General features: G+C 44.8%; 1 protein-coding gene across 1 annotated transcript; it reads right to left on the minus strand.

The window, feature by feature from the left end:
- Positions 1-1,840: 1,840 nt before the first annotated feature.
- CAV3 (caveolin 3) lies at positions 1,841-9,753 on the minus strand. The gene is made up of 2 exons (XM_019536583.1): positions 9,474-9,753; positions 1,841-3,283 (listed from the first exon to the last, which is right to left on the minus strand). The coding sequence occupies exons 1-2, from the start codon at positions 9,585-9,587 to the stop codon at positions 2,942-2,944; spliced, it is 456 nt and encodes a 151-aa protein (XP_019392128.1). The 5' UTR covers positions 9,588-9,753; the 3' UTR covers positions 1,841-2,941.
- Between the last annotated feature and the right edge of the window lie 14,774 nt (positions 9,754-24,527).

Here is a 24,527-nt window from a genome sequence, read left to right on the forward strand (position 1 = left end):
TGTACTGACCCCCTAGTCCCAGTGTTACCCTGGCCCCTATCTCTTACCTGTTTATTTGCTTCGCTTCAAGGCAATTACCCAAGAGCATAGCCATGGGATGAGTTGGAGCTTTTCAGATTCAAGCCAATCATCATCAGCACAAAACACACTCAGACAAAAATCCTTGGGTCACTTTTTTGTTATAACTTTTTATTACAATGAGAAAACTTAAAAAAAAGCAAGAGCAATATTCTCAGATAAATTTTCTTTTCCAGTAGATGCACTTATTGTTTGGGGGTTTTCCCCCAAGCAATCAATGGATTGCTCCTTTTTCATGGCTAGGAGTGTTTAGTGCTCTCAGTATGGAACATACAGCCCAGTCCCCAAAGTCATCGGTAGCACCAGTAGAGATTTATGCTGTTGGTCGTCCCTGGAGTATAATCAGGAGAGAATTTGGCTCCTGGTACTTCAGGGAAGCCTGAAGTGAGCAAGACAGCATGAATCCGGTCACAAGTAGTGGCTGGACAATGAGATCATTCACACCCTGCTTCAGCAAAACACTTGGAGCTAGATCCCACAGGGACTTAATGCTGATGCTGCGGCGTCTGACTTTGAGCTGCCTGCCACGAAGTGTGGCATCCAGAACCAAGTCCAGCGCATGGGAAGAGCTAGGCCATGTTTACATAGCAAATGTACCAGGCCTGGCACCAATACCTTCAAGCACGTGCTGTCACTTGGCGGGGCAGTGCATGGGCAGGCTGGTGTAGATGGGGAAGAGGCAGCTAATTAGCGTGCTCATGTGCTCATGCTAATTTGTCAATCCCAAGACACATGGATGCAGATACTTTGCTTCTGGAACAGCATAGCATGCTTGAAGATGTTCCTACCAGGCCATTGAATTTACCAGGTAAATATGGGCTAAGGATGCTGATCTCTAAGCTCCACTTGCTGACCAGGAGCGTTGTAGCCAACAGATGGTTTCTGTGTTTTTTCTAATGACTGTTTGCCATGGAGCAGGGTCCATAGGTACCTACCCAGAATAGTATCTCACCTAGTGGTCAGGACACTTCCCTGGGATGTGGAAGACATGCCTTTGACCCTGACTCCTGCACTGAGCAAGTGGGTTAATCCAGGTGTCCCAATGACCAGGTGAGTCCACTAACCACCAGGTTCCTGTATACAAAGCAGGCATCTTCCTTCAGCTGTGTTGGAAGAAAACGCTCCTAGTCCTGTCTTTTCTGAGGATCCTATTCCTGTTGGTGTGTGGTTAGGTGAGCTTTGAGGATGCAGACCAAACTGGCACTTCAGGGGTTTAAGTAGAGGAACCGCTGGTTTTTGAATCCTGATTGGGCTTAGGCAGGAGACGGTGCTCAGCTGCTCAGTCTGGAACAGTAAAAGCAGATCTATAGGGGCCTGGAGAAACTGGGAGGTGCCTAGTGAGTTTAAGCCAGTCTAATCAGAGCTGGGTGATGAACGGCTTTTGGATTTGGGCACCTCATTCTGCTTAAGCCCTGCCTTCAACCTCTAGTCTTTTTTTTAATCCATTCAAGTTCTTAATTTTAAACATGTGCTTAAACGCTTTGCCAAATGCTGATGAAATTAAACATTTAAGACACAGAATAATTATTCTGAGGATGTAGTTGGTACCTAATAGCTTGCTTCATTAAAAAAAAAAAATGGCTGAACAAATTACTTGCACGCACAGGGCATGAAACACTTCTGCATTTGAGGTCACAGATGATTATTTTTTAAATCTCGAGCTCTAATTTTCATGAGCCTGCCTGGAAAGATGTAACAGCACTGGATCTCATTCTCCTCTCACACAGGTGAAAAGCAGGACTTACTGCCCTGAAGAGGGTGGGGTGGGGGGAAACTGGAATGAAAGGAGAATGAGGGCGAATGCGGCAAGATCTGGTCTCGCTGTGATCCCACTGAGCTCAGTGGCATCCTATCCTAGGAATTTGAGCTAAGTCTCACCCCTTGATATAGGAAAGCTGCAGCCATATAGAACATACACAGAAGGTGACTGGATAATTATCGAAGATAAACACATTTATGATGCATAAAGAATTTCCCAGTTCATCACAAGAGCAAGCAAGCAGTATTCTCTATGATAAGTAAGCCAAAGCTATATATTAAAGCCAAGTTTGTCATTTTTTTTAAGTGAAGTTACTCTTCACTGGCACCGGCTAAAGTAAAACTTCAGACAGCGGGAAGACCTGGACCACCTTTCTGGGTGCAGTTTGGGTCAGGGGCTTGGGGGGGGCAAGTACTTACATTTTTTGTGCTTCCAGTTGCATTTTGGCCACACACAATGAATGGATACGTAGCTGCCTTTTTTGTATGCACTATCAGGTAGTTTGATATTAATTTTGCAATCATCAGACGATAGCACTTGCAACCCTCGAATAACATATAGACTTCAACTGCACACCCGAAAGCATTGCTAAGCATTTAAAAATGAACCACTAATCCAGATGTAAAGACTTTGTTTAGATGGAAGCATACATGAAAGCAAAGTTTGTTCTTCAATCTGTACATATTTACTGCATATTGTCAAGTAGTACAGAAATCTTCTACAACAGACACTGCTTGCGTTAATGATAAATATAACCCAGGGGTGTTTCCTAGTTTTACACTTGATCTAGAAGACAATTAAGCAGACATTTTCTTGCATTGTACCCACATATACTTTGAACAACCTCACACCATTCTTTTTCACTGAATAAATGCATATAATAATCATAGGTTCTGGTCCAAGGCATCATTTCAGAGGAAATCCTGTTCTCATTCACACTAGCGTGAACTTGGAGTAACTGCATTACAAATGCAACCCACTGGAGCTACTCCATCTTGATCCCAGTGTAACTGAGAGCAGAATATGGTGCAATCTTTGGAAAGTTAGCAATGTGTTGAGCTGTTGAGTAACGATTGTTTCTGTTCCTTTTCTCAAACAAATGATCTAGACTTCCTTGCGGAGAGCAACTCTTATGCCACCACAGATCTTCGCTAGAGCCTCAAACAATGGGTCACAGAAGGTGTGGATGCAGAGGGAGTAAATCCTGCTGATGCACTGGATTTCTATCACGTAACTTTTGATGCAGGGCACCACTGCCCAGATGTGGCAGAAGGAGATTAATGCAAAGAGGAAGCCCCAGATGACTGCGAGAGGGATTCCCAAGATGGCAGAAAGCAGCCGGTAGCACCAGTACTTGCTGACGGTGAAGGTGGTGTAGCTGGTTTTCCAGACTCCGTCAAAGCTGTATGTCCCTACTGGCTCAGCTATCACATCTTCAAAATCCACCTGCAATGCAGACAAGATAGGGAAGATCTTAGACAGGTGGCCCTGACGATGGGGCCGGTAATGAATGGTAAGATGGAGAACAGAACAGTAGTCGTTATTGTAAAGAACTGGAAGAAACATGAATTACAGTGAGTGGAATAAGGTATTGCAGACTGTGACCCTTTTGAAATAGCAGGCCAAATCCAAGCTGTGTGTGAAAGGGCAAGGTGTCCGTGCCTTCCAGTGCCCTCCCCTCCTCATCCGCTGACTTCTCAGCAGCTGGTTTAGGTGCAGCTGACACAAGATCTACTCCTAAATCATGATTCAATACTGTTGACAGGTTGGGTATGTATTTTTATCATTGGATAGAGTTATCCCTAGTATGAAAAGTTATTCCCTGTATGTGAAACTGGGGAATGATGTCCCTGCTGCTAATACCTTGCCTAAAAGAGATGTGTTTATTAGATTTATTTGGGTCTCAAGAGGCGGACATTATAATCAAAGAAAGTATTGCTGTCTGAAGTATTTTCACTGCTCTTGGGGCATTTCTTTGTTGCATTGAATCTAATATCAATGTACTGACAGGGCCCACCACGCTGGTTTGCTCGGTGTAGTGAAAATCAGGAAGCTGTGGCTATACCATTATCAAAGTATGTTGTAAGATAGGTGTAGTAGAATAGGATATGCTTCTGACTAGAATAAAAGATGGGACGCATATACACTTCCTGGTGAGATTTCCTCTATCTCCTGCTTCTCTTAGGGTAAGAAATGCCAGGAGAGCAACCATGTTGGTCTGCTACTTCTGATTCTGATGGTGCAAGAGCCAGCCTGATTAAAGGTTGCCTGTAAGCATCACAGATAAAAGCAGAAGGTCAGAGGAGTGGAGAAGATCACCAGGGAATGCATTATGGTCTTGTAATCCAGGTCAAGCTCACTTAGGAGCAGTGGTGCTAGGCTCTTGATGAACTTCCTGACAGTGGACGATTTTGATGGAGTGAACCCCCAGTCTACTACATCCACTTTGCACCCCAACTCTTCTTTGCCTAGTGTGGCTAGAGGCCAGAAGAGTGGAGAGCTTGCCCATGCTAGGGCAGAGGGCTTGTTTGCAGTCAATTTATGGATTTTTTTTTTATGTACCCTGATCAACAAAGGGACTGTAACAGCTTGGGGGAGTTTTATCCATAGTGCTGAAGTGTTCTGTGGGGCAAGATATTGCTACTGGTATTCCGGTACCACCACTGTGCAAACATTAGAAACGGATGGACCAGGAGACAGGTGAAGCTCTCCATTATCACCAGAAGATCCATTTGGGATTTACTAATGGCTAAATTAGAGTTAAACCGATATTCAGCAAAGCTTGCCAGTCAAATTGCAAAGCAAAGCATCCTCTGCTGGGGATGCTTATCCTTTGCACACAGAATCGACCTTTTAAAGATTAAGAATTGTCCTAGATCAGCCTATGTGCCAGAACGACAGAGGGAGAGAGAAATTTCTTGGAACGGTGGGATTTTAATTTTCAGACCCATATCCTCCAAGACCTGACTTGAACCAAGAAGTTGGCAGGTGCTGGTGCCAGCCTGGGCTTGCCAGAACAGGCAACATGCTGGGAAGCTCTGTACTCCTGGAAGATTACAACCCCATTCTTATGTTTTTCAGCATTTAAGGGCACTGGCAATATGTTCTTCTCCAAGGTGGCGCTGGCTAATAACACCTAGCAATCACCCTAATATATTTTTATTTATATATAATATATTTTATTTATATATATGTTTATTTATATATTCCTAGCTGAACCATTTTGTGATTTGCCTCCAACACAATGGATCGACATAGCCTGATACAGATATCACTACTGTGCTGTGGCAGCTGGACACTTGATGTCTTTTTATTACAGATGATCCCAGAGGTTCCTGAGGTTCAGCCACACACTAATATTTTTCTCTGTTAGTTATTCCACATGGTAAAGAGGACAGGAGCTGAGGTATTAGAAAATTGTGCAGGCTTAGGGTATATCTCTATGTCTAGATCATACCTATAGACATATATTTTGGTTTAGAGATCATTTTGATTGTAAAACTGTTCTGTAGACCCCGTATTTTGCTGGACCTGGTTGGAGGTGCCTAGGGGAAATTTTCCTATAGAGGAAAGCTGAAAATAAAGGCCATTAATTGGTGGTTGGTCTAATGATGACCTGGAGGCGACCCTGGATAAAGATTTGGCTGAGATCAAGAAGTCTTTGTCTGCATGGGTGGACTGGTACAGAGGGAAACGCATCGCCTGGTGGATGATTTGTATTTCTTGATGAGGTGTATCAAGGGGGATCACCTGATAAATGGGTTGCAGGCTGTCTCTCACTAGTTAGCTGAGAGAAAAATGGAACAGGAAGAACGGTTGTGCAAGAGGAGGAGAGGAAGCTTTTTAGATACTTCAGAGGATGCTGATCTCAGCCCACAGACTGATCCAAATTGGACAGGAACCTGAGCTCTGATGTGGAAGGGTTTGATTGTTTCGTCTGGGTTTGTATCTGCTGTGCTTTCTGTTTGGCTTTGAAACATTGCTGCATGCTGCAAGTATGGCACGTCTCCCGAACTATGAGCCACCCAGGGGTGAAGCTCTGGGAAAGGATATGCTTAAGTTCCTGGGTAGCCAGTACCACCCAACAGGCCATTGAATAGCAAGGTCCCAACTCTTTGCATGGTAAGTGAAGAGCAGAGGCTCTGCACCCAAAGAGCATGTTTAAAAGCCCAGATCCAACAGTAGTGCCTAGACTCTTCTTGGCCTTATGAGCCTGTGGGACCTAACTTTCACAGCCTTTTGAGAGTATGGTATGAGCTGGGAAATAATATCTTCTTAAGTTGTAATTATCACTGCAACTTGGGGTGGCGGGGGATGGATATTCATAGGTGATAAATTGAGGTTCAAATGTATGTCACTTCATGGATCAGTCATACCCATAGCTCCTTTACTACAGAGAAACAGTACATTTAATTTGGCTTCATAACAGAGTGGTTTATGCCTGGCTGTAGCTACAATTTAGCAGGATGTTTAAGGGCATGCTTGATTTTAAGGACGTGATTAGTACCACTGAAATCAAGATGTGACATCCTGGATCCGCTGAAGCCAATGACAAATTTCCTGTTGACTTCACTGGAGACAGATGGTACTGCAGGTACTTCGGCATGGCTGTGGCTTCAAGGCCATCTGCCATCTGCCTCCCTTGAGGCACATATGAAGTCTTATTAACTTATTAACATGTAATCCTCTTTTCATACATTGTCTCTCCAGGTCCTGATCCAGTAGGGTGTCCTTAACCCCCTGCTCTGTTGTGGTGCAGGGGTGCTAATGAGCAATCATGCATGGGACTTTGCTAGAGGCAAATATTTACTGACTGATGACCCAGAGGTGCCATAATAGTTGATGGTATTTCTTGGAAGAGTGCAAACTACAATGGCAGCTGTCTCTCATTATATAGCTATGGTTGATTGGCCTTCACAGGAGTCAAGCAAACTCCTCACTGTCTTCCTTAATCTTCCACAAGTCACACCCAGCAACTCTAACATGTCTCCTTTGGCTTGGAAAAAAGGTATGGTTTACTCCAACCTGGCATTTCCTTTGCATCCCTTGGGATAGCAACTTGGATGTAACCTGGTGGAGTAACTTCATAGGGCTTCTCAGTCCAAAACTGCACCCTCCACCAGGCTTTTCCTCCCTCTTTCCTCCCTCTTGTCAAAGGTCGAATTGCTTGGGGACAGGAAGGAGCAGACAGGAACTGCTGCTTTCCCTCACTCCCCAGATCTGTAGGATTTAAATAATTGTATTATTCTAGTATTAGTGCTAAGCAGCACGGTGTACCGTGTGGTTTCTGGTGCTGAATGTGGAACCTCGGGATAGAAGGGATTATGTTGCATCTGCAGAAGTGCAGACCTTTTGGCCTTAATACAAGGATCTTTGTAAGCTCACATCACCCTAAAAGCCTCCTTCTCCTGAATATGTCAAGGGGATTCTTTGACACTTGGCATGGTCTTATTATTTCATCTGAAATAATCCTGCTCCTTTAGTCTCTATTTTTTGTATTTGGCTATGGAGATCTAGCCCTCTGGCCAGTGTTTATTCCCTTAGACAGTAGTTGGTGACAGTAGCTAATACAAACCCTGAGCAAAGGGCTTCAAGCCAGTACACGGGAGAACACAAGTCTTTGGTTTTCTGTTGCTGAAGCAGTGACACGGTAGAACTTGGCAGAAGGAGTAGTAGTCCGTGCCGCGGGGGAAGAATATGAGCAGGACCAGATCAAATGCATCTAAGGACCTCAGCAGAGAGTGAGAAACCACCGTGAGGAGCAATTGATTTTTCTCTTGTGAATCAGACATGTGTCTTGGCCTTCAAAACTGTACACATCAGGAAGATGGGGCAAAAAAGAAAAAAGCTAGAGACTATTTGAAGTGGTTTTTTTTTTCAATAAAGTATGTCCAGTTTGGAAGTGACATGCTTGGAGTTTGCACTTCAGAGAGAGAAGAGGTGGGTAGGTGGGAAAACTTGGGTATCTTTATACATGAGCCCCTAGGCCATTTTAGCAGTGGACCATGGAGACATTTGGTAATTACTTAACGAAGGGATGAGTAGATATGGTATTTAGAGCTACACTTTGCACTCCAAAGTTTGCAAACCTGAACTACTTTGACCACTTCCTCTAGTGTCTTTCTCAGCCTCTCCTTTTGCACGCCATGCAATACAAGGAACAGTTCTGTAGTTCAGACTTACTCTGTGCTGAGTCATTCAACTCATCTCAACATGATGCTCCAGTTTACAATCACTGTCTTTAGTTACCTGGTTTCCCTCTAGCTGTACATCCCAGATGGTTGGTTGATGGGCATCAGTCATTTTAGCCCCCACATTTCTTTTCTATTACCCTCTGTGCCTTTGGGTTTCTCAGTAGCTCACCAACTTTCTGCAGGTTTGGTTAATTTGTGTCTGCCTGTTTAACCTCATGAGTGATACTCCACTTACTGGATCCAAATAAGTAGAAGCCCCCTCTGAGCCCAACACGGCAGCAGAAGATGCTGGGATTTCTTGGTATCTCATCTCAATTGACCTGATGGAACGGACCTGCTCCTCGCTCACTTACATGGCTCCAGGTCACATTTGGCATAATTTAGAGCGGATGGCAGTGTCTGGACAAACATTTAAAGGCAGTAGAAAACAGTGAAGTTCAGAGGGGAGATACAGAAGGCTCCTTTCAGTGAGGAAACATATTCAGGATCTAGCACCACTGCTCACTTGTGTGGAGCACATTTTGCCCTGCTCATAAAATGGCCAGTAACCATATGCTAGCTTTGGTCTGTGCTGGCTAATTAAGGAGCTCTCACTTCAAGTACTGGCCTTAGTTTCAGCTGCTTTTTAAACCTGGGAAATAAAGCTTGCATTCCAGCAGATCCAAACAGATATATTTCAAGGCCTTATCTACTGCCTTTAAGGGGAGGCCCAATCCACACTTACTACTTTCATTTCACTTACGCTTATTTTAATACTAAATAGCTTAATGGAATTCAAGTCACTTTTGTTCCCCTTGGACCAAACTTATCTTCTGTAAACTGAATGAAGAGCATAATCATCCCAGTATAGGTCTGGCCTGCAAACACTCTCTTGAGGATGAATTCATCCCTTCTTTGGGCTCTGACTAGGGCAGTCCTGTTTCACCCTCTCATGTTTTTGTGTGGGAGAAACAGTCCTATTTCAAATGACACCGAGATGTTATGAATTTGTTTGGTTGTGCGATAGACCTCTGTGCTGCTGAATAGAGACAAGGTGCCTAAGCGTTTGAAGTGATGGATTTTAGCACTTTTTAAAGGTTCATTTTCATTTAGAGTGACCTGAGCTTGATCTATTTTACCATTTGCTTTCTGACTGCAGAGGCTGATGCAAAACTATCGGTAAATTGGTGGGCTGCAGATCATGAAGCTGCATGTTCAAAAAGGCACTGTGTTAATCAGAGTCAGGGGGGAAATCATGCAGCTTTCCCAACTGGTGCATGCATTTTCCTGGAAATATAAGATTTGCTCGCTACCGCCCTCAGTAATTCTTCCTGTGACACACTGTGTAGTTCCCCTATGCAGGTAGCTATTTAAAGACTTGATAGAATTTGAGGCTGATACAAAAGCAAAAGTCCTGATTGCATTAAAAATACAGAGATGTCAGAAGAGCCCAGAAAATGTACCTTCACAACGTCTTCATTAATGTGCTTTGGGTCTCGGTTCACCAGGTCGATTTCCTTTGTGTGCTGGTCTTTTATTATTATCCTCTCCTCAAGTCCAGATTGCTCTTCTGCCATCGTTGTCCTAGCGTTGGAGTGGCACAAGCGAATAAAACAATCCCCAAACTCTTACCCTGGAAAAATTAGCTTGGGAGAAAGTTTGTGCTTTCAGTATCCCAAGCGTTGTGATCTTCTGCACTAGGCAAACCCCACCCTGGATACCAGGGAACAGCTGCCTTGCAGAGCTCCATTAAGACCCTCTGTGAAATTTGCCCATGGCAAGCCTCCAAGCTAAAATTAATATCATAGCTCACACTGAGCTGAAAGCATTTCTTAAAGGGGTACTGGTCTGATCTGTGGCTTCGCACCCTTGAGGCATCTTTGCAAGGGATTTACTCTCTGTAGGTAGGTTTATACAGAAATAGGAGAATGTGGAGTTAACGCAGTGGATGCTTTTGGAGGTTTTAGTGGAGGTGTGCACTAGGGGATATCTAGTTTAGTAATTTGGCGCCAAGAATGTATCGTTCTACAATAGAGCCCTAGGACAGGAGCTCTAAAAACTGGAACTCACCAGCTATTTGCAGAGTGCAGTGGGACTTCCTGTGGCTGCTGCAAACAGAACTGGGGCCATCTTACTTCCCCATGCCCCGGTTAGGAAAGGTTGGTGCAGTGTCAGTGCATCTTACCTCTGCTGTTTCTCCTTAGCACAAAGGGTTGGTGTCAGAGAGGGGCTGTAGGCTGCTTGTCCCTCCAGATCCCCTTGCACACCTATGTAAGACCAGACATGATTATAGGATCACTCATTCATCTTTCCATGTGCCAGATGTGCAAAATGGAAGTTTTCCAAGAAACAGATGCCAAATATTGTGGCCACGTAATGGATAGCCCTTGAGTCGGTGCATGACTCTTGGGGCTCCAGGCACCCTGAGAATAGGCTGAGAGAGGAGGAGGAAGGCATAGGGTCATGATCTCTGCAGAATAGCTTTTTGGAAGCATGGGCACTGCATAATGCTACTCCTCTTGGGTTGTACGGGAGGCACGCTCCAGGGTTTTCTACCAGGTAGACTACAATGCTTCCTACGAAGCAGCACAGGTCCCTTATAAGTCCTGCATAAGCTGTGTCTTTGGAGGCCAGGACTGTTGGCATGGCTGTGGGGCAGGGGCAGAATACATGTAATTACTACCAGCCAGGCAGCCCAAAAAGGGAATACAGACATCAAATGAGCTAGGCTGATCTCTCAATAGGATTGAGAGGGGTGCGATTTGAAACTTCCTTCCAGCTCCCCATTGCATGAGGGGGAAAAACAAAGCAAGCAACAAAAAGGCTGCATAAATCAGAAAGCAAAGGCAATGCACAAGGCTGGGGAGAAGCCGTTATTCTGCAGCTTTGTAAAAGTGGGGTTTTGGGACGAGCAGAATCACGGTCTAGAAATACCCCCCAGAGAAGATATATTGTCACAGAGCAGCTGAAGAGAGCTCCAGGGTTCTCTAAAGGATCCCAAAAATACACTTTCACTGTAGGAACGTGTGCTTTTGCTAGCTCTGTCGTGCAAAGAAAAGTTCAAACACTAACACATTGAATACCCCAGATCAGTAAGGATATACTTAGGGATTTTATGCTACTGAGACAGTTGGGTATAACGCCATCCTAGCACTGTACTTAACATCTGTTGTATTTTAAAGGCTACCAACCATATTTTTCCAGTGTTTTGGTGACCCAGTCAAAGCATTTTTTTTCAACCATTTATAGTCTATAAAAAAACTTCCCATTAACAATGGTGTTAATTGGAAGTGGTGGAATCTCAGGACAAGAGCTAATTTGTTTCTTCTATCACAGGTTTTGGAAAAAGTGACTCAAGCAATTTGAACTTTTTAGTTTTTCTCTAGCTGGTGGTTGGCAAGGGTGGGAAAGGAATCCTTCATAATCTCGAAGGCTGGTAGAGTAAGGTGAATAGTATGGGCACCGTATGAAGAAGGGAGCTGATGCATTCCTGGCTTATACCTTGTAGGCACAGACAGCCAAGGGGCGGGTAAGTAGGAGAGTATGTATGAGGAAGGGTGTGCCTAGGGAAGAAAGAAGCATCAGCACTAGCATAGGACTCTAGAGGTGCAGGTTCAGTTCCTTGCTCTGATTCAGGACTTCTATGTAATTTTCCACAAACCACTTTGGCAATCAGGGTGCAAACTATTGGGAAGCTCAGGGGGGCTGAGCCCTCTCCTAAGAGATGAGAGCCTCTCTGTAAGATTTGCAAATCATAACGTGGGGGGCGGGTCTCTGATTGTATTAGGTCATTGTGATGGACAGCCCAATTTTTTTTCCAGGACTCCTCCTCCCCCAACGAGTCAGTGTAATTCGAACCCTGTGGGCAACTAAATACATTTGAGCACCTGGGCCTTAGTGGCTCCCTCTGGCTTGGTTCCCCATCTCAAGTGTGTGCTGGATACTTCATTAGAGGCGGTGGTGAAGAGAAATACATTAAAAATGTCACAGTGTTTAGCTAATATTGTAAAAGCAGCCATAAAAGTACCATAAGTAGATTCATAATATTCTACCTGTGCTGCACTCTTGCTTGCAAGGGTGCAGGTGCTCATTCAGGGCAGACATGACCTATTATTGGAATAGATGCTCACTAGAGGTGATTTGAGGGGCCATTAAGTAGGGGCTTAGTTATAGGACACTAAAGAATGGGACTCTGAATTGCCACTCCTTTAGGGACCCTCCAAAGGATCCTCATATGATATACCTAAAGTGATGAAACCACAGGAACAGCCTAAGTTGAGTCAAGAGGTGAATGGAGACCAGGTTTCTACCTGGAGGATTGAACTGCAAGCAGATATATCCTTACACCCACCACAGAAATGACTGTGCACGCCAATGTTGGAGACACTGTAGGACTCAGACTGGAAGATGGCATCTTGTGCCACTGGGATTTCCTTTCCAGTTTCATTGGATGGAAATCACAAAAGGATTTGCAATTCCATCAGAATAGTAGCAATGGTGATTTATAAGCCTGCCAGACTTTAAGCCAGCTGCATAACTATAATACAGATCCAGAAACATTTATTACAATCAGAAATGGGCAGAAAAGAGATCTATACAATACCTTCATTTTAATATATTTTAGTTCATTTTAATGTATTTAGTTCTCTTCCCAACAGGACTATTTTCTTTATAGGAATCATAGAAAAGTAAGGCAGAAAGGGATCAGAAGTCATCTAGTCTAACCTCCCATCAGAGGCAGGATCATCCCTACCCAAACTGTCCCATACAAGCCCTTGTCTAATGTATTATTAAAACTTTGCAGTCAATCCTGTCACACAGCTACAAGGCAGAGTACCTGCCACAGGTAAAGCCGGAGGGATAACGGTGGTCAGTACCGGCTGCTGCAAGGGTTGTTAACATACGCTCAAGAGATGCAAGGTTGCTAGTCCTTTATTTTTGTTTCAAGTCATCTTTTCTCTTTTGGCCATAGTTTCCTGGGTTAAATCATACTAATTAAAGTATTGTAGTTGGGAATCCTGTTAATTTTATTTTATTATTTCCTGAGCAGACTTCTGTTTATTGCTAAATACAAGATAGGAACCTATTGATAATGTCACAGCTTCAGTCTGGCAGAGAAAGAGAAGAGAAATAAAATAATCGGTACTTTCTCCTACTCTGTACTGAAAAAGAATTTATCTTCCCTTTGAGATAAGCTACTTTGCAAGACCATACCAAAGCTGAGATATTAAGTGGTAGTTTCATGCAGGTCCCTGGCTTTTTCCAAGCAGCATTGCTTTTAATCAGGCAGTGTGTATGTGTGTGTGAGGGAGCGAGTGAGAAGTCTTGGGTTGTGTTGGAGGCTTGGAAAGAGATCACGAAGTGAAGAATGGCAGGAAGGGGGAGGAAGGTAGATCTGGCAGGAGCTTGAAGGACATTTGAAGGACCTTTGCCAATGTGCATATGTATCCTTTAGAGCCAATGCTCTAGATACATTTAAAAAATCTACGGGCCTGATTTTGGTGTCACCAGGCTACTTGACCCCAGCTCTCTTTCTTGCCCAGAGCAGGGGGTCAGACTCGATGATCCATTAGGTCCCTTCTGACCCTAGAAATATATTAAATCTATCTCAGCATCTCTGTAGCAGCAGGCCTTTCCAGCACATTACTGCTAACATCATTCGAGCAGCTGCTGGTAGCAGACCGTCCTATCCTTGTCCTCATACCTCTCTGAAACATTTATCTTTTTCTTACAATGGACATTGAACAGCGACAATTAGCTACCGCGTGGATAGCAGATTCCTCCAGCCAAGCTGTGTCTGAAAGACTTATAATCTATTGGACTCAGATAAGTTGCACGCAGCGTGTTTGGAGTCTTCTGTCAAAAGCCGGTGAACAATGGACCGAATTCAACCCTGTTGCAACATACCTGACCACAGTGGAGACATAGCAGGGATGAACATTGCCTACTAAATGCACCCAAAATTAGCAATGAAAAACGGAGCTTTAAGTCAAGCAGGAGTCTCCACTGATGTCATGGGCAAGTAATCTGGGGCATTTTAGAATGACAGATCCCTTTAGCCTGTGATTTACTAGGAGATAATGTGCTTGTTTTTCACTAACTTTCTCCTTTGTAAGTAGCTGCTTGACAGACCTCCAGTTCCAAAGCCTGCCATGTGGGAGGAACTGATTAAGAGCCTGTTAGGATGAGATCGTACAATGTAGGTAATAGGAGATGGATAGAAATGGTAAATGACTCATTAGAAGGAAAGATCATTGCCCAGGCACACACGCAAGCACCAAATAAGACGCTGTGATTTACAGAGTAGCTGTTATTATAACCACTGCAATGACTTGGCATAGGGTTAAATGAGTGGTTCTCAACCTTTTCAGGCTCCTGGCACCCTCCATAACTCCTGTGAATCGAGCGCCACCCCATTTCAATAACAAGTGTGTGGATTGCAGCACTTAACTGCTGGCACAGGGGTGGGAGGAGTGAGCACGTGGCTCCTCACAGGCCATAAGCTTACCTCCTTGCACCAGACCTAGACACGGAGAAGCCTGGGCGTTGCTCCTCAAAGCAGGGGGGAGGGAAAGGGGAATGCTTATCTCCTCGCACCCCATGGCAGACCTCTGTAGCTAGAAGTGCGGTGCTTGTATCAGGCCTGTGTGGGTTGATTAAGAGGGAACTGTTGCCATACTAGCTGGTGGATGATCTTTTCTAAAGAAAAACGAAATAATCTATAAGGCCCAAATTCTGCATAATATGCACGAATATGAGCCTAAGCTTTAGCATATAGGATTGGCAGTACTGTTCTTGTGCTTCAAGTTTGGCATGTACTTAAACGAATGCACGTTCTTCTCATTTCCTAGGTCAGGAACCTCATTTCCTAGGTCAGGACCTTCAGAGGGTTGTTAGTGATTCAGGCCTTTCCTTCATTGTGTGTTAATAAAGAGAAACCGGACAGAATTGAGTCGTAGACATTTTTGACTTACTCTCACCTGCTTCTGGCAGGGCTGGATTTAGCTTTCTGAACCTTTGCTAACTAGTTTGGAGTGGACTTGTTTGGTATCCTCAGCATTTAACCGAGCCCTGCCGACATGAAGATGAATAATATCCAAATGAATCCCATGCTGGTGATCCTCACAAAAATCATTGTTTTCTCCTCGACTGAAATGCAGCCACTTCTATGGGAGGAAGCAGCTTTGAAAGACTATAAATCCATGCTACTGAGGCCTTCAGGGTGGCATGAAGCGTACCTCCCCAAAACAGGCTATTTTTCCTTTGCGCTGTGTTTGGGACACGCACAACTCACATTGCAACTGAGTTTCTTGCTGCAGAGCCCTGGCTGCGGGGGCGAATGCTGGGAAAAGAATGAGACACCTACATCTCATGGACGAGCAATGCTGGTGTGGCAGGCATCCAGGGAACAGGCACTGAAATTAGGAAGCACAGCTGTTCCGAGCAATACCATCTCCCGACGGACACAGGGGAGCGAGGCAGTTCTGTGTTTTACAGCGGTCCGCAATGATATTAAGGGGCTCTAATCAGCTCTTTATATGCACCAAGAGGGAAAGAGCTGATCTGGAGCCACTCTTCCCCAAGAGCAGGCCCAGAAAGCCTTGTAGGTGACTGAGCCGTCCCCTCTGTAGAAGAAATGGGGCACGAATGCCAGAGCATGGGCTGCCACATAGTTTGAAAGGGTGCAGCATTCACTTTCTCATACTTCAGCTTTGCCCTCCCTTCAGAAAGTCCAGGAGTGTGAGTCATTCACTGTCTTTATGCCTCAGGAAACCGAATCCTCCCTCCCTATTTGCCTGGAGAGGACACAAATAACTCCCAGACAAGGAGGAAGCTTTATGGTTAGGGCAATGGCTGGGCCTGGGCCCTGGGAGATACGAGTTCAATTCCTCTTGCTGTCACTCAGCTCCTTGGCTTCCTATCTGTAAAATCAGGTGGCAAAGTTTCCCTCCCTCCGAGTGTTAGGCTCAGCCTGGTAGTTTTTGAACAACTCAAGCTATGCCTCTTTGGGTAGGATAGGGCCAGCCAAATATAAAGCTAATATTGGTGCATGGACAGATCCCTGCCAGATAGGAGCTGGTAGAGTTGATTGCCTGTTATAACCTAGATTGAAATATTCTTCCCCTTTGGCCCCAGTTTCTTGGTTGCCAAAATCTAAATCTATTTGCCACACATTCTTGGGCCATTAAAACACCAGTTCTCTCTTTTCCAGCTGCCTACACCTCCTGCTTTATCAATGTCAGGTTCCACAACAGTAACTCCTTGTCCATACAGGCATCTGCAGCATAGTCTCTGAGTTGTGTCCTTGATGTCAGATGATGCCTGGGCACAAAGAAGATCTCCACCATCCCCTTTGGCCCAGGATACCGTCCTTATGTGTGGCTAAGACCTGAAAGTTGTCCTTTTCTGGGTAATGGCTACACAGAGAATTCCCTTATGCCTGGGGCACCAAGATTGGAAGGCATTCTAAACTGATCACATTTAGTATAAAATATAATCCTTTCCGTCCTATGCAAAATGGGGTAAGGTGAAGGCAGAGTAGGGCTCATGCCAAGAATCGAGCTAAATGCTTCGTGTGTTGATGGATTCACAGTCAGGTAAGATAAAGTAACCTGCTCTTTTTTATGTTGGGGGATGTTTGGACTGTGACCAGGCTTCTTTTCCAAGCTGCTCAGACCCCGATGTCTGCGTCAAGATAGAATAACCCCTTCTGTGTCCTATGAGCCAGTCTCCCAAGGAAAGGGATTCAGGGGGGAAAGGCTACTGCTCCCTGTAAGACCAATCTAGGCCCAGATGTAGGTTGTTTCCTCTAATTCATTTCTCTGCTAGGATGGCTCATTAGACTGAATAACTGATGTAGGTTGTTCCCTCTGGCAGAGAGGCAGGACTGTTTCTGGACATGTTCCTGGATATTTCTCACTCCTTTATTTGATCGTTCTCAGGGGCGGGAGTGGGCACGTAAGGCTAGTTCCTGACTCCCACCTGTGATGGTGATATTGGTGTGTCCCTAACTGAGATGCAGAGAGGCAGCATGCACAGCAAGTAGCAGAACTCATTAGAGGAAGGCACTTGGGGCCCTGGAATTACCGTTATGTTTCTCCTTCAAGGTATGTGACTTTGAAATTGTGCCATTATGTCTGGGGCATAAAGCCTGGGATGCTGCTGGATACAATGTGCCATTGACTAGCTAATTAAATGGTACCAATTTAAAGACCCTTGGGGCCAGGGATGAAATAGCTCTATTAATTGATTTTTAACTTCCGGGCTGGAATCATTCAGATATCGGGCTGCAGCTTGGAGGGCTCAGGCAGGAGGCTCTTGTTTCAACTTGGCTTTAGGAAGGGTCTGACTGCAATGGACTTGAATGTCTCCGACTAGTGCTGTGTGGAGGACCCTTCATCCTGATTCAGCAGTATGTTTGGTAAGTACTCACAAATACTCACTGAATCCAGCTGAGGGTCTCATTCCCATTCCCTAAGTAACAGTCCTGCTCCAAAGTGCTGAGGTCAGTCTCTTGGAGGTGGATATGGGTGCCACATGATCAGAGCCAACCCTTGAGAGGTGCAGAGCCCGGGGCACATCCAGTGCCACAGCACTGCCCTGGCTGATGCACAATCTTCAGCACGGAGCCGGGGGGCAGGATGTTGGCAAGCGCCTGGACGTGAAGCTGGCAGTGCAGGGAAGCAGCACGTGGCAGCAGCACAGAGTGGGGCTGGGAGGGGCCGCGGCGGCTCCGCGGGCCTCGCCGAAGTGTTGGGCCTGGGGCGGTCCCTCCGCAAGGGATGGCTCTGCACATGACCTTCCCTCGCTGGCTGTTGGGAACACAGGACAGTAGAGCTTGATTTCAAAGGCAACTCACAATAGGAATTTGGACCCCTTTGTCTGAAATTCAGTAGCTCCCTTTGAAAAGCCCAGTTCAAAAATCCACAGTTGAGCTTTGTGGTAGTTAATAGCTGGGGTTTCTCTCACAAACCAGAATGCCTGATTGGTATTAAGTAATGATAATCTAATGCAAACAGATGATCAACCCCCAAGGTTGGCTCATGGCAGATACAATATAAATCCAGGTTGCTCAGACAGCCCAGAAAGGGCTCCTACTTAGACCCTGTTAGTGGACTATTACTCATCAGGTTAAACAGGCAGACACAAATTAACTAAACCTGCAGAAAGCTGGTGAGCTACTGAGAAGCCCAAAGGCGTAGAGGATAATGGAAAAGAAATGTGGGAGCTAAAATGATTGATGCCTGTCATCCAACCATCTGGGATGTACAGCTAGAGGGAAACCAGGTAAAAAGACCGTGCTTGTAAATTGGAGCTTCATGTTGAGATGAGTTGAATGACTCAGCACAGAGTAAGTCTGAATCTACCTATGGTTATTTCTAATCCTTCAGGAATTACAACATAAGACCAGAAAGCAAAAATAAATATACTGGATCGGAGAGATCAGAAACCAACCCCACCCAGCTGGAAGTGGGGAAGGGGCTGGAGACAATCCTCCAAGATAGGACTTGAACAAAAAAAATCTGCTTTCCATGAGCATCTTTTAGCTTCTTCTCCAAGGGCCTGCTAAAAAGTAGGGGCTCTAGACCTCAGATTTGTCTACCAGAGCTGCTGTTCCTAGTAAGATAACCATGGAGGGAGCTTGTATACGTGACGAAAATTTCCCTGTGTGTGGCTGAATGCACATGAGTTTCGGGGGTTCTAAACGAGTTTGCATCATTGCGAACTAAACTACTTCCCAATGTACTTTAGTGTGCAACGTCGCAACTCAGAAGATTGCAGTTGTTAGTCAGCTCACCCCCGGCCGTGGAAGAGGTGGGCAGGCTCTGCAGGAAAACCGGATCAGGCCCCTCACCACTTCTGCCTCCAGCAAGCTCCTGCGGCCAGCAGGATGTCTGGGACTGCTTAAATTCAGTGTTGCTATGTGTGTGTGTGAATGGGAGCTGAAGGCCACTAAATTGGCCAATGAAACCAGGGACTGTAAACAGCATGGAGTTTCACCTGAGCCTTCCTGGATAGGTTAACAGACTGAGAGGTAATTGCTAATTTTGTTTGTCCCAGGTGAGGCACAAACACACTAGCAGTCTCTCTTGAGCCACAGCTGCCTCTGCTGTGCCAATAATTATGCTAAGCTGAAAAACAGGGCATTTTAATGCTTTTGCTGTTTAAAATAAGCAGATCAGGTTTCTGATAAAGGACAGAGGCTGCCATTATTATGTGTTTTTTCCTATCCAAAAGAATGCATCGGGGAATTGCACCTGATTTAATGTTACAACAAAAATTCTTGGGAATGGTCTACCCTGTTAGCCTGACTTCATATTTGTATTCACATCTTTGGATCCTCTAATCTCAACTAGAGGGTCCTTATCTTCAGAAACTTCTTGACCACACCCAGAGGGTCTTTTTCTTCTGTTTCTTCTTTTTCTCTGGGTTTCCTCTTGTCTAAGGATGATGAGCTACCCCTATTATTATGTTATCTGGCCCTGCAGGTGAGAGCTAGTGTCCAGTAAACCCTCTGTTAGTACCAAGATTTCCTGCACTTCTAATGGAGAAAGTTTTGCAAGAGTCTGAAGCAGGCAGAGAACTGCAGAAAAATAGGGCTGGAAGGGACGTTCAGCGGTCATCTAGTTGAGCCCTTGGCCAGAGGCAGAATCCTCTTTATCCAAATGATCCTATACAAATCCATTGTCTAACCTATTACCAAAACTACACCATCAACCCTGATTCATAGCTTCCTTGATCAGAGGCATGGAGTGTCTTTGCAGCTAAGACAACTTTAGGCCTAATGATACTCCAGGCACTCGCACCCAGGCTACGGTTGCCAACCCTCCGGGATTGCCCTGGAGTCTCCAGGAATTTGATATAAATCTCCAGGAGACTTGAGATAACTGATCGGGCAGTCATTAAAATAAAATAACCATTGCTATTAAAGGTCTTTTCTTTCTTTCTTTTTTCTTTAAGTAATTTGGCCTTTGGAAGTAAAAGGAAGCCTTTTTAAATCAAGCCCAGGCCCTAGCGGATAAACTGTAGCCTAACCACTACGTTTTTGCTGCTGTTCCTGTGCCTCCTAGAACAGGACATATGTGATAAGAGTCTGATGCCCCACTGCGCTTGATAGCAAACAATCACAGCAGTTTTTTTTCAGACACAGGTCACTTAGTGAGATTATAGAGGGTCATATATAGACATAGAACATGTTAGCAGGTTTCTTACTGCAATCGAGACTGGGGGGAGGAAGAGGTGGGTTATGAAATGCGGCTGGTGGATAAAGATCCAGAAGCAGCAGCTGACTCAAACAGAGAACTTTTAGCCTTCGTTTTGCAAGGAAATCTGCTAGTGTGGGTGTTTCCCCACTTCCCATGGGTTTTCTGCTTAACAGAAAGAATAGACAGGACTATGTTGATGTTCGGCTGAGTCCAGATACAAGCAGGACCAGGGGTTAGCATGACGCTACACATGACTCAGGGAAGATGCTAGACAGCGGGCTGTGAGGCTGCCTCTCTGGCTAAGGGAGTTCAGAAGTTTGAGAAGTGAAGCCTTAAGTGTCTGCTTTTGAAAACTCAGCCCATTTGGGGTGTCTGGATTTGAGTATTTAGCCTCAAGCTATCAAACAAGTTCTTTGTCCATCTTTGTAATGTGCTGCAGGCACCTATTACCTAACAGTCCCCTTCCATTTAATATCGGTTGTGTGGACTGGGGTCCCCTAAATCTTACAGGCTGCTTGGCTCCCTGAGAGCTCACCCCCCAGCTGCAGGAGAGGCAGGCAGTCTCCATAGGTCAAAAAAAAAAAAAAAAGAAGGATCAGGCCCTTCAGTGTAACAGTGACCGAAACCCTTAAATTGAAACAGTGTGTTTTTAATCACTGCAATTAAAAACCCACTGTTTCAATTTAAGGGACTAAACCCCCATCATGTGTAGAAGAGGTCTCTAGGCCCCAAATCCTTCAAAGTCCTAACTTCCTCTGAAGTCAGTAGGAGTTAAGCACCAAAATAAGACATAGGGGTCTATGTGCCTTTTGGGCTAAGTAGTCAAAAAGCCTGAGGTTGAACTGATTCAGTCTTTGCAGGTTAGTCTAAGCTGTGCAGATTGAACTGGTAAATGAGTGAACAGACATTCACCTTGATTCCAGAAATGCGAATGCCGCCACATGCTTGCAGTGGCCCAGGCCAGAATCCGGGAAGCACAATGGCTCAGCTGGAGCAGGCAGATTGGGCCAAGGCTAGCCCACCCACCCTGTGAAGAGAGGGTTGTGGGGGAACTTGAATCTTGAGGGGATCTAGGACAGAAGTTCAATAAACTGCTTTTGCCCAAAACTGGTTAAGTATAAACCTGGATGGATGTAGCATCAGACTTAACTGATTTAGATTAAATCAGTTTATGTGCACTGAACTTCTGTTGTGTTACAAATTTGAACTGGTTTCTAAACACTTACGTCAGCTTACGTGTAATTTATGTCCCTAGCCTTGAGGATATGGGCCATAGTGGTGATTAGCAGAGCTAAATAACTCTTTGCTACAAGAGAAACTGGTCATACAAATATATTAAGATGACCCAGGGTACTGTGAAGTTCCTAGCTGTTATGATGATTTGTTGTTATTTGCTAATGTTGGCAATGAACTTGCTAGCACAGGGAACACACAGACACATACAACAGTGTTTCCCTCTTAGACAAGGTACAGACATTCAAAAAGCCTGAAGCAGAATTGATCTACATTATGTGGTTTTCTGTAAGCAACATAGTTTAGATGAGTAGTGAACAGAACACACGTTCACCCTTTGGTGAAGGGGGAGGATCAGATCTTAAACTGAGTTCTGCTATTATTAAACCGGTCTATTTGTCCTGAATTTCTGTTCTGCTATGGATATAGGGTGCAGTCACATGTTCAGACCCCCTGCTCTAACTCATGCCACTTTACTTAAAGCACCACGAGTTAGAGTGCCCTCCCTCCCACCCCAACCCAACAGATGTTCGCCTCTTGGGTTGGGGGATGGGATTGAGCCTGCCTTCCCTGGACTTCCTGGCAAGTTGGGTTAAGCCTGCCTGTACTGCCCCTCTCCCCAGCTCTGCAACTCCCCTCCCAGGTCTGGAGCTGTCAGCAGGGGTAGGGGAAGGTGGAGGGAGGGAGTGAGGCGCTCCAAGCTACTGGGTTGGGTTCTGTCCTAGTCTGACTTGGGGGCAAGTGGTGGAATAGAGCCCCCCCTGGCTTGTGGCACCCTGCCAGGTACCCCAGCTGGGGTAGTGGGGGGGAGTTGGGCCAGGCTCTTTTCATCCCCCACAGGCAGCAAACCCCAGCCGGCAGCTCAGAGCTCCTCCTTTCCTCCACCTCCCCTTCTTCTTCCCCCACTGACAGCCCTGAGGGCAGGGCTGGGCTGCATTAACCCAGCCCAATGCATGGTAAATTAACCATAGGGAATACAAGTTCCCAAAGGTGCTCTAAAGCAAAACACCTTCATCTACTACCTCCTCTGAGGAGGGTTATTTTTTTGTGTGATTTTCCACTTTAAAAGCACTGTGCATGTGTCACAGCACAGCTATAGAGTGCTGTCAGGGGGCCGATTGTGCAAAAAATGTATCCTGTGTAAGTGCCCATTGCCCGGTTTGTGATCGCTTATACCGGTGAAAGTGTAATATCTGTACCTGGCCACACTATGTATGCTGTAGGAGCCCATCAGATCCTAATTGTGCTCATGATAAGTAACTACACTATGTTTTTTCTAAATCTCATTCCTATTGCTTTAGGAAGTGTTACACAAAAAAAGCAAACAACTGAACATGCTCTATGTGGGACTGAAAGAAACACTACAGCTTATACGTGAAGGAAGGGGCAGGTTTCAAGGACTGGCGTGTTTTTTTTTTTAATTATTTTTTATTATTTTAAATCCTCTGAAGTCTTGTTGCAAAGCTGCGTGTCACCTGTGTTTCCTGGGTAACATCCAGCTCTTGTGAAGCTTAAAACATCCAGTTTCAATCACATACAGCTGGGCTGAATTACCCAGCAGCCAGCCAGCGTAAAAGCTGCTGCATCTCATCGGAAATGAAAGGTGAGTACTACACAGCAGCACTAGGGATCTCAAGTGTTTATTTAATTTCCCACAGGTTATTTCTGATTAGTAATGCACTGCATGTCTGCCTGCACGTCTGTGTGAACCCTGCACTTGTTAGATGCTGCTCTTTTTCTAGCCACTGAGGCGAAACAGCAAGGCATGGAAAGGTAACAATTAGCTGCAGTTGGGATGATGATTAGGTGAACCATGGCTGATTCGCCAATTGTTTCACTTATAAGTCAAATAAGCAATGTATTTTTAGCACGGCAGATGGGGGAGACTTATTTCTTCGCACACAAGTCTTGGAAAGGGCATTGCCAGCAGCTGGATCAAGCCTGTAAAATCCTCTGGCAAAAGCAGCACACAGATTTACCGCCAGGTGGTGCCAAGAGAAATTTGGAACATATTTCTGAGCCACGTCTTTTGCAGCATCGCACCAAGTTTGGCCTCCTGAAAGCACACACAACATTTTGGAGCAGACCACCTCAGCTTGAATGGATAGTTTGTTTCAACCAAGTTCTCCCTCAATTTCTTTTGATTTTCATTTTAAAATGTCCTTATGTCACTGTATAAACACAATTGGCTTTCCCCTATCAAGCATGAGGCTTTTGCTGATTTATAAGTTCCTCAGCCACCATATTACCATCTTGATAGCACTTAATTTAGTTCTCATATTAGTTCTAAGTGCTTGTTAGAACCACTGTCATTGCATTATCATCTCTTGCTCTGTTGCTTTGTGTTACGTGGCCATTTATCCTTAGTGCCAAAATATAACATAATCCTCCTTTAATAGAAAATGAGAATGAGCACAGAGATGGTTTGCAGCATCGGGAGTCAGAATAATGAAAAAAAATCTTGCCAGTGCACGGAAGACTGGTTTCATCCCTCAAACAAATGCTGGGCTGTATTGAGCACTAATCAGAGAGGAAAAAAGCAGGAGGTTTTAATTAACAGTGGAGTTAGACTGGTGAAAGAAGAACTCAGCAGAAAGCCCTTTCATTTGGGACCTCAGGGGTAGTTCGAGGCAGTTATATGTGTAGTATATATCTAACTGGATTAGCAATCTGCCTTTGTGTGTCATCTTAAAAGTATCAGAGGAGAGTGACAGTATTGCCAACTCTCATGATTTTTGGAGTTGTTCTTAAAGTCTATGCTTTGGGAATGTGAAAAACGTAGCTCTTTCTTTTATTTATAATATTATATATTATATTTATAATGAATATAAGTATAAAAGAAAGAGCTACGTTTTTCACATTCCTGAAGTGTAGACTTTAAGAACAATGCCAAAAATCACGAGAGCTGGCAATACTGGAAATAACAGGAGGGGGTATTTATTACAGCTGTGTGAAGCGGCTGTGTTTTGTTTCAGTTTTGGATTCGGCTGTTTCGGAGGACAGTGATTTGGTTTGGTGTTTCAGACCGCTGTCCTGTATTGATTTGGCCAAATCTGTTTCAGAGTTTTGATGCTGTTT

The sequence above is a fragment of the Crocodylus porosus genome, unplaced genomic scaffold (genome assembly GCF_001723895.1).
Source record: "Crocodylus porosus isolate Cpor-Errol unplaced genomic scaffold, CroPor_comp1, whole genome shotgun sequence".
In the NCBI taxonomy this organism is placed as follows: Eukaryota; Metazoa; Chordata; order Crocodylia; family Crocodylidae; genus Crocodylus; species Crocodylus porosus.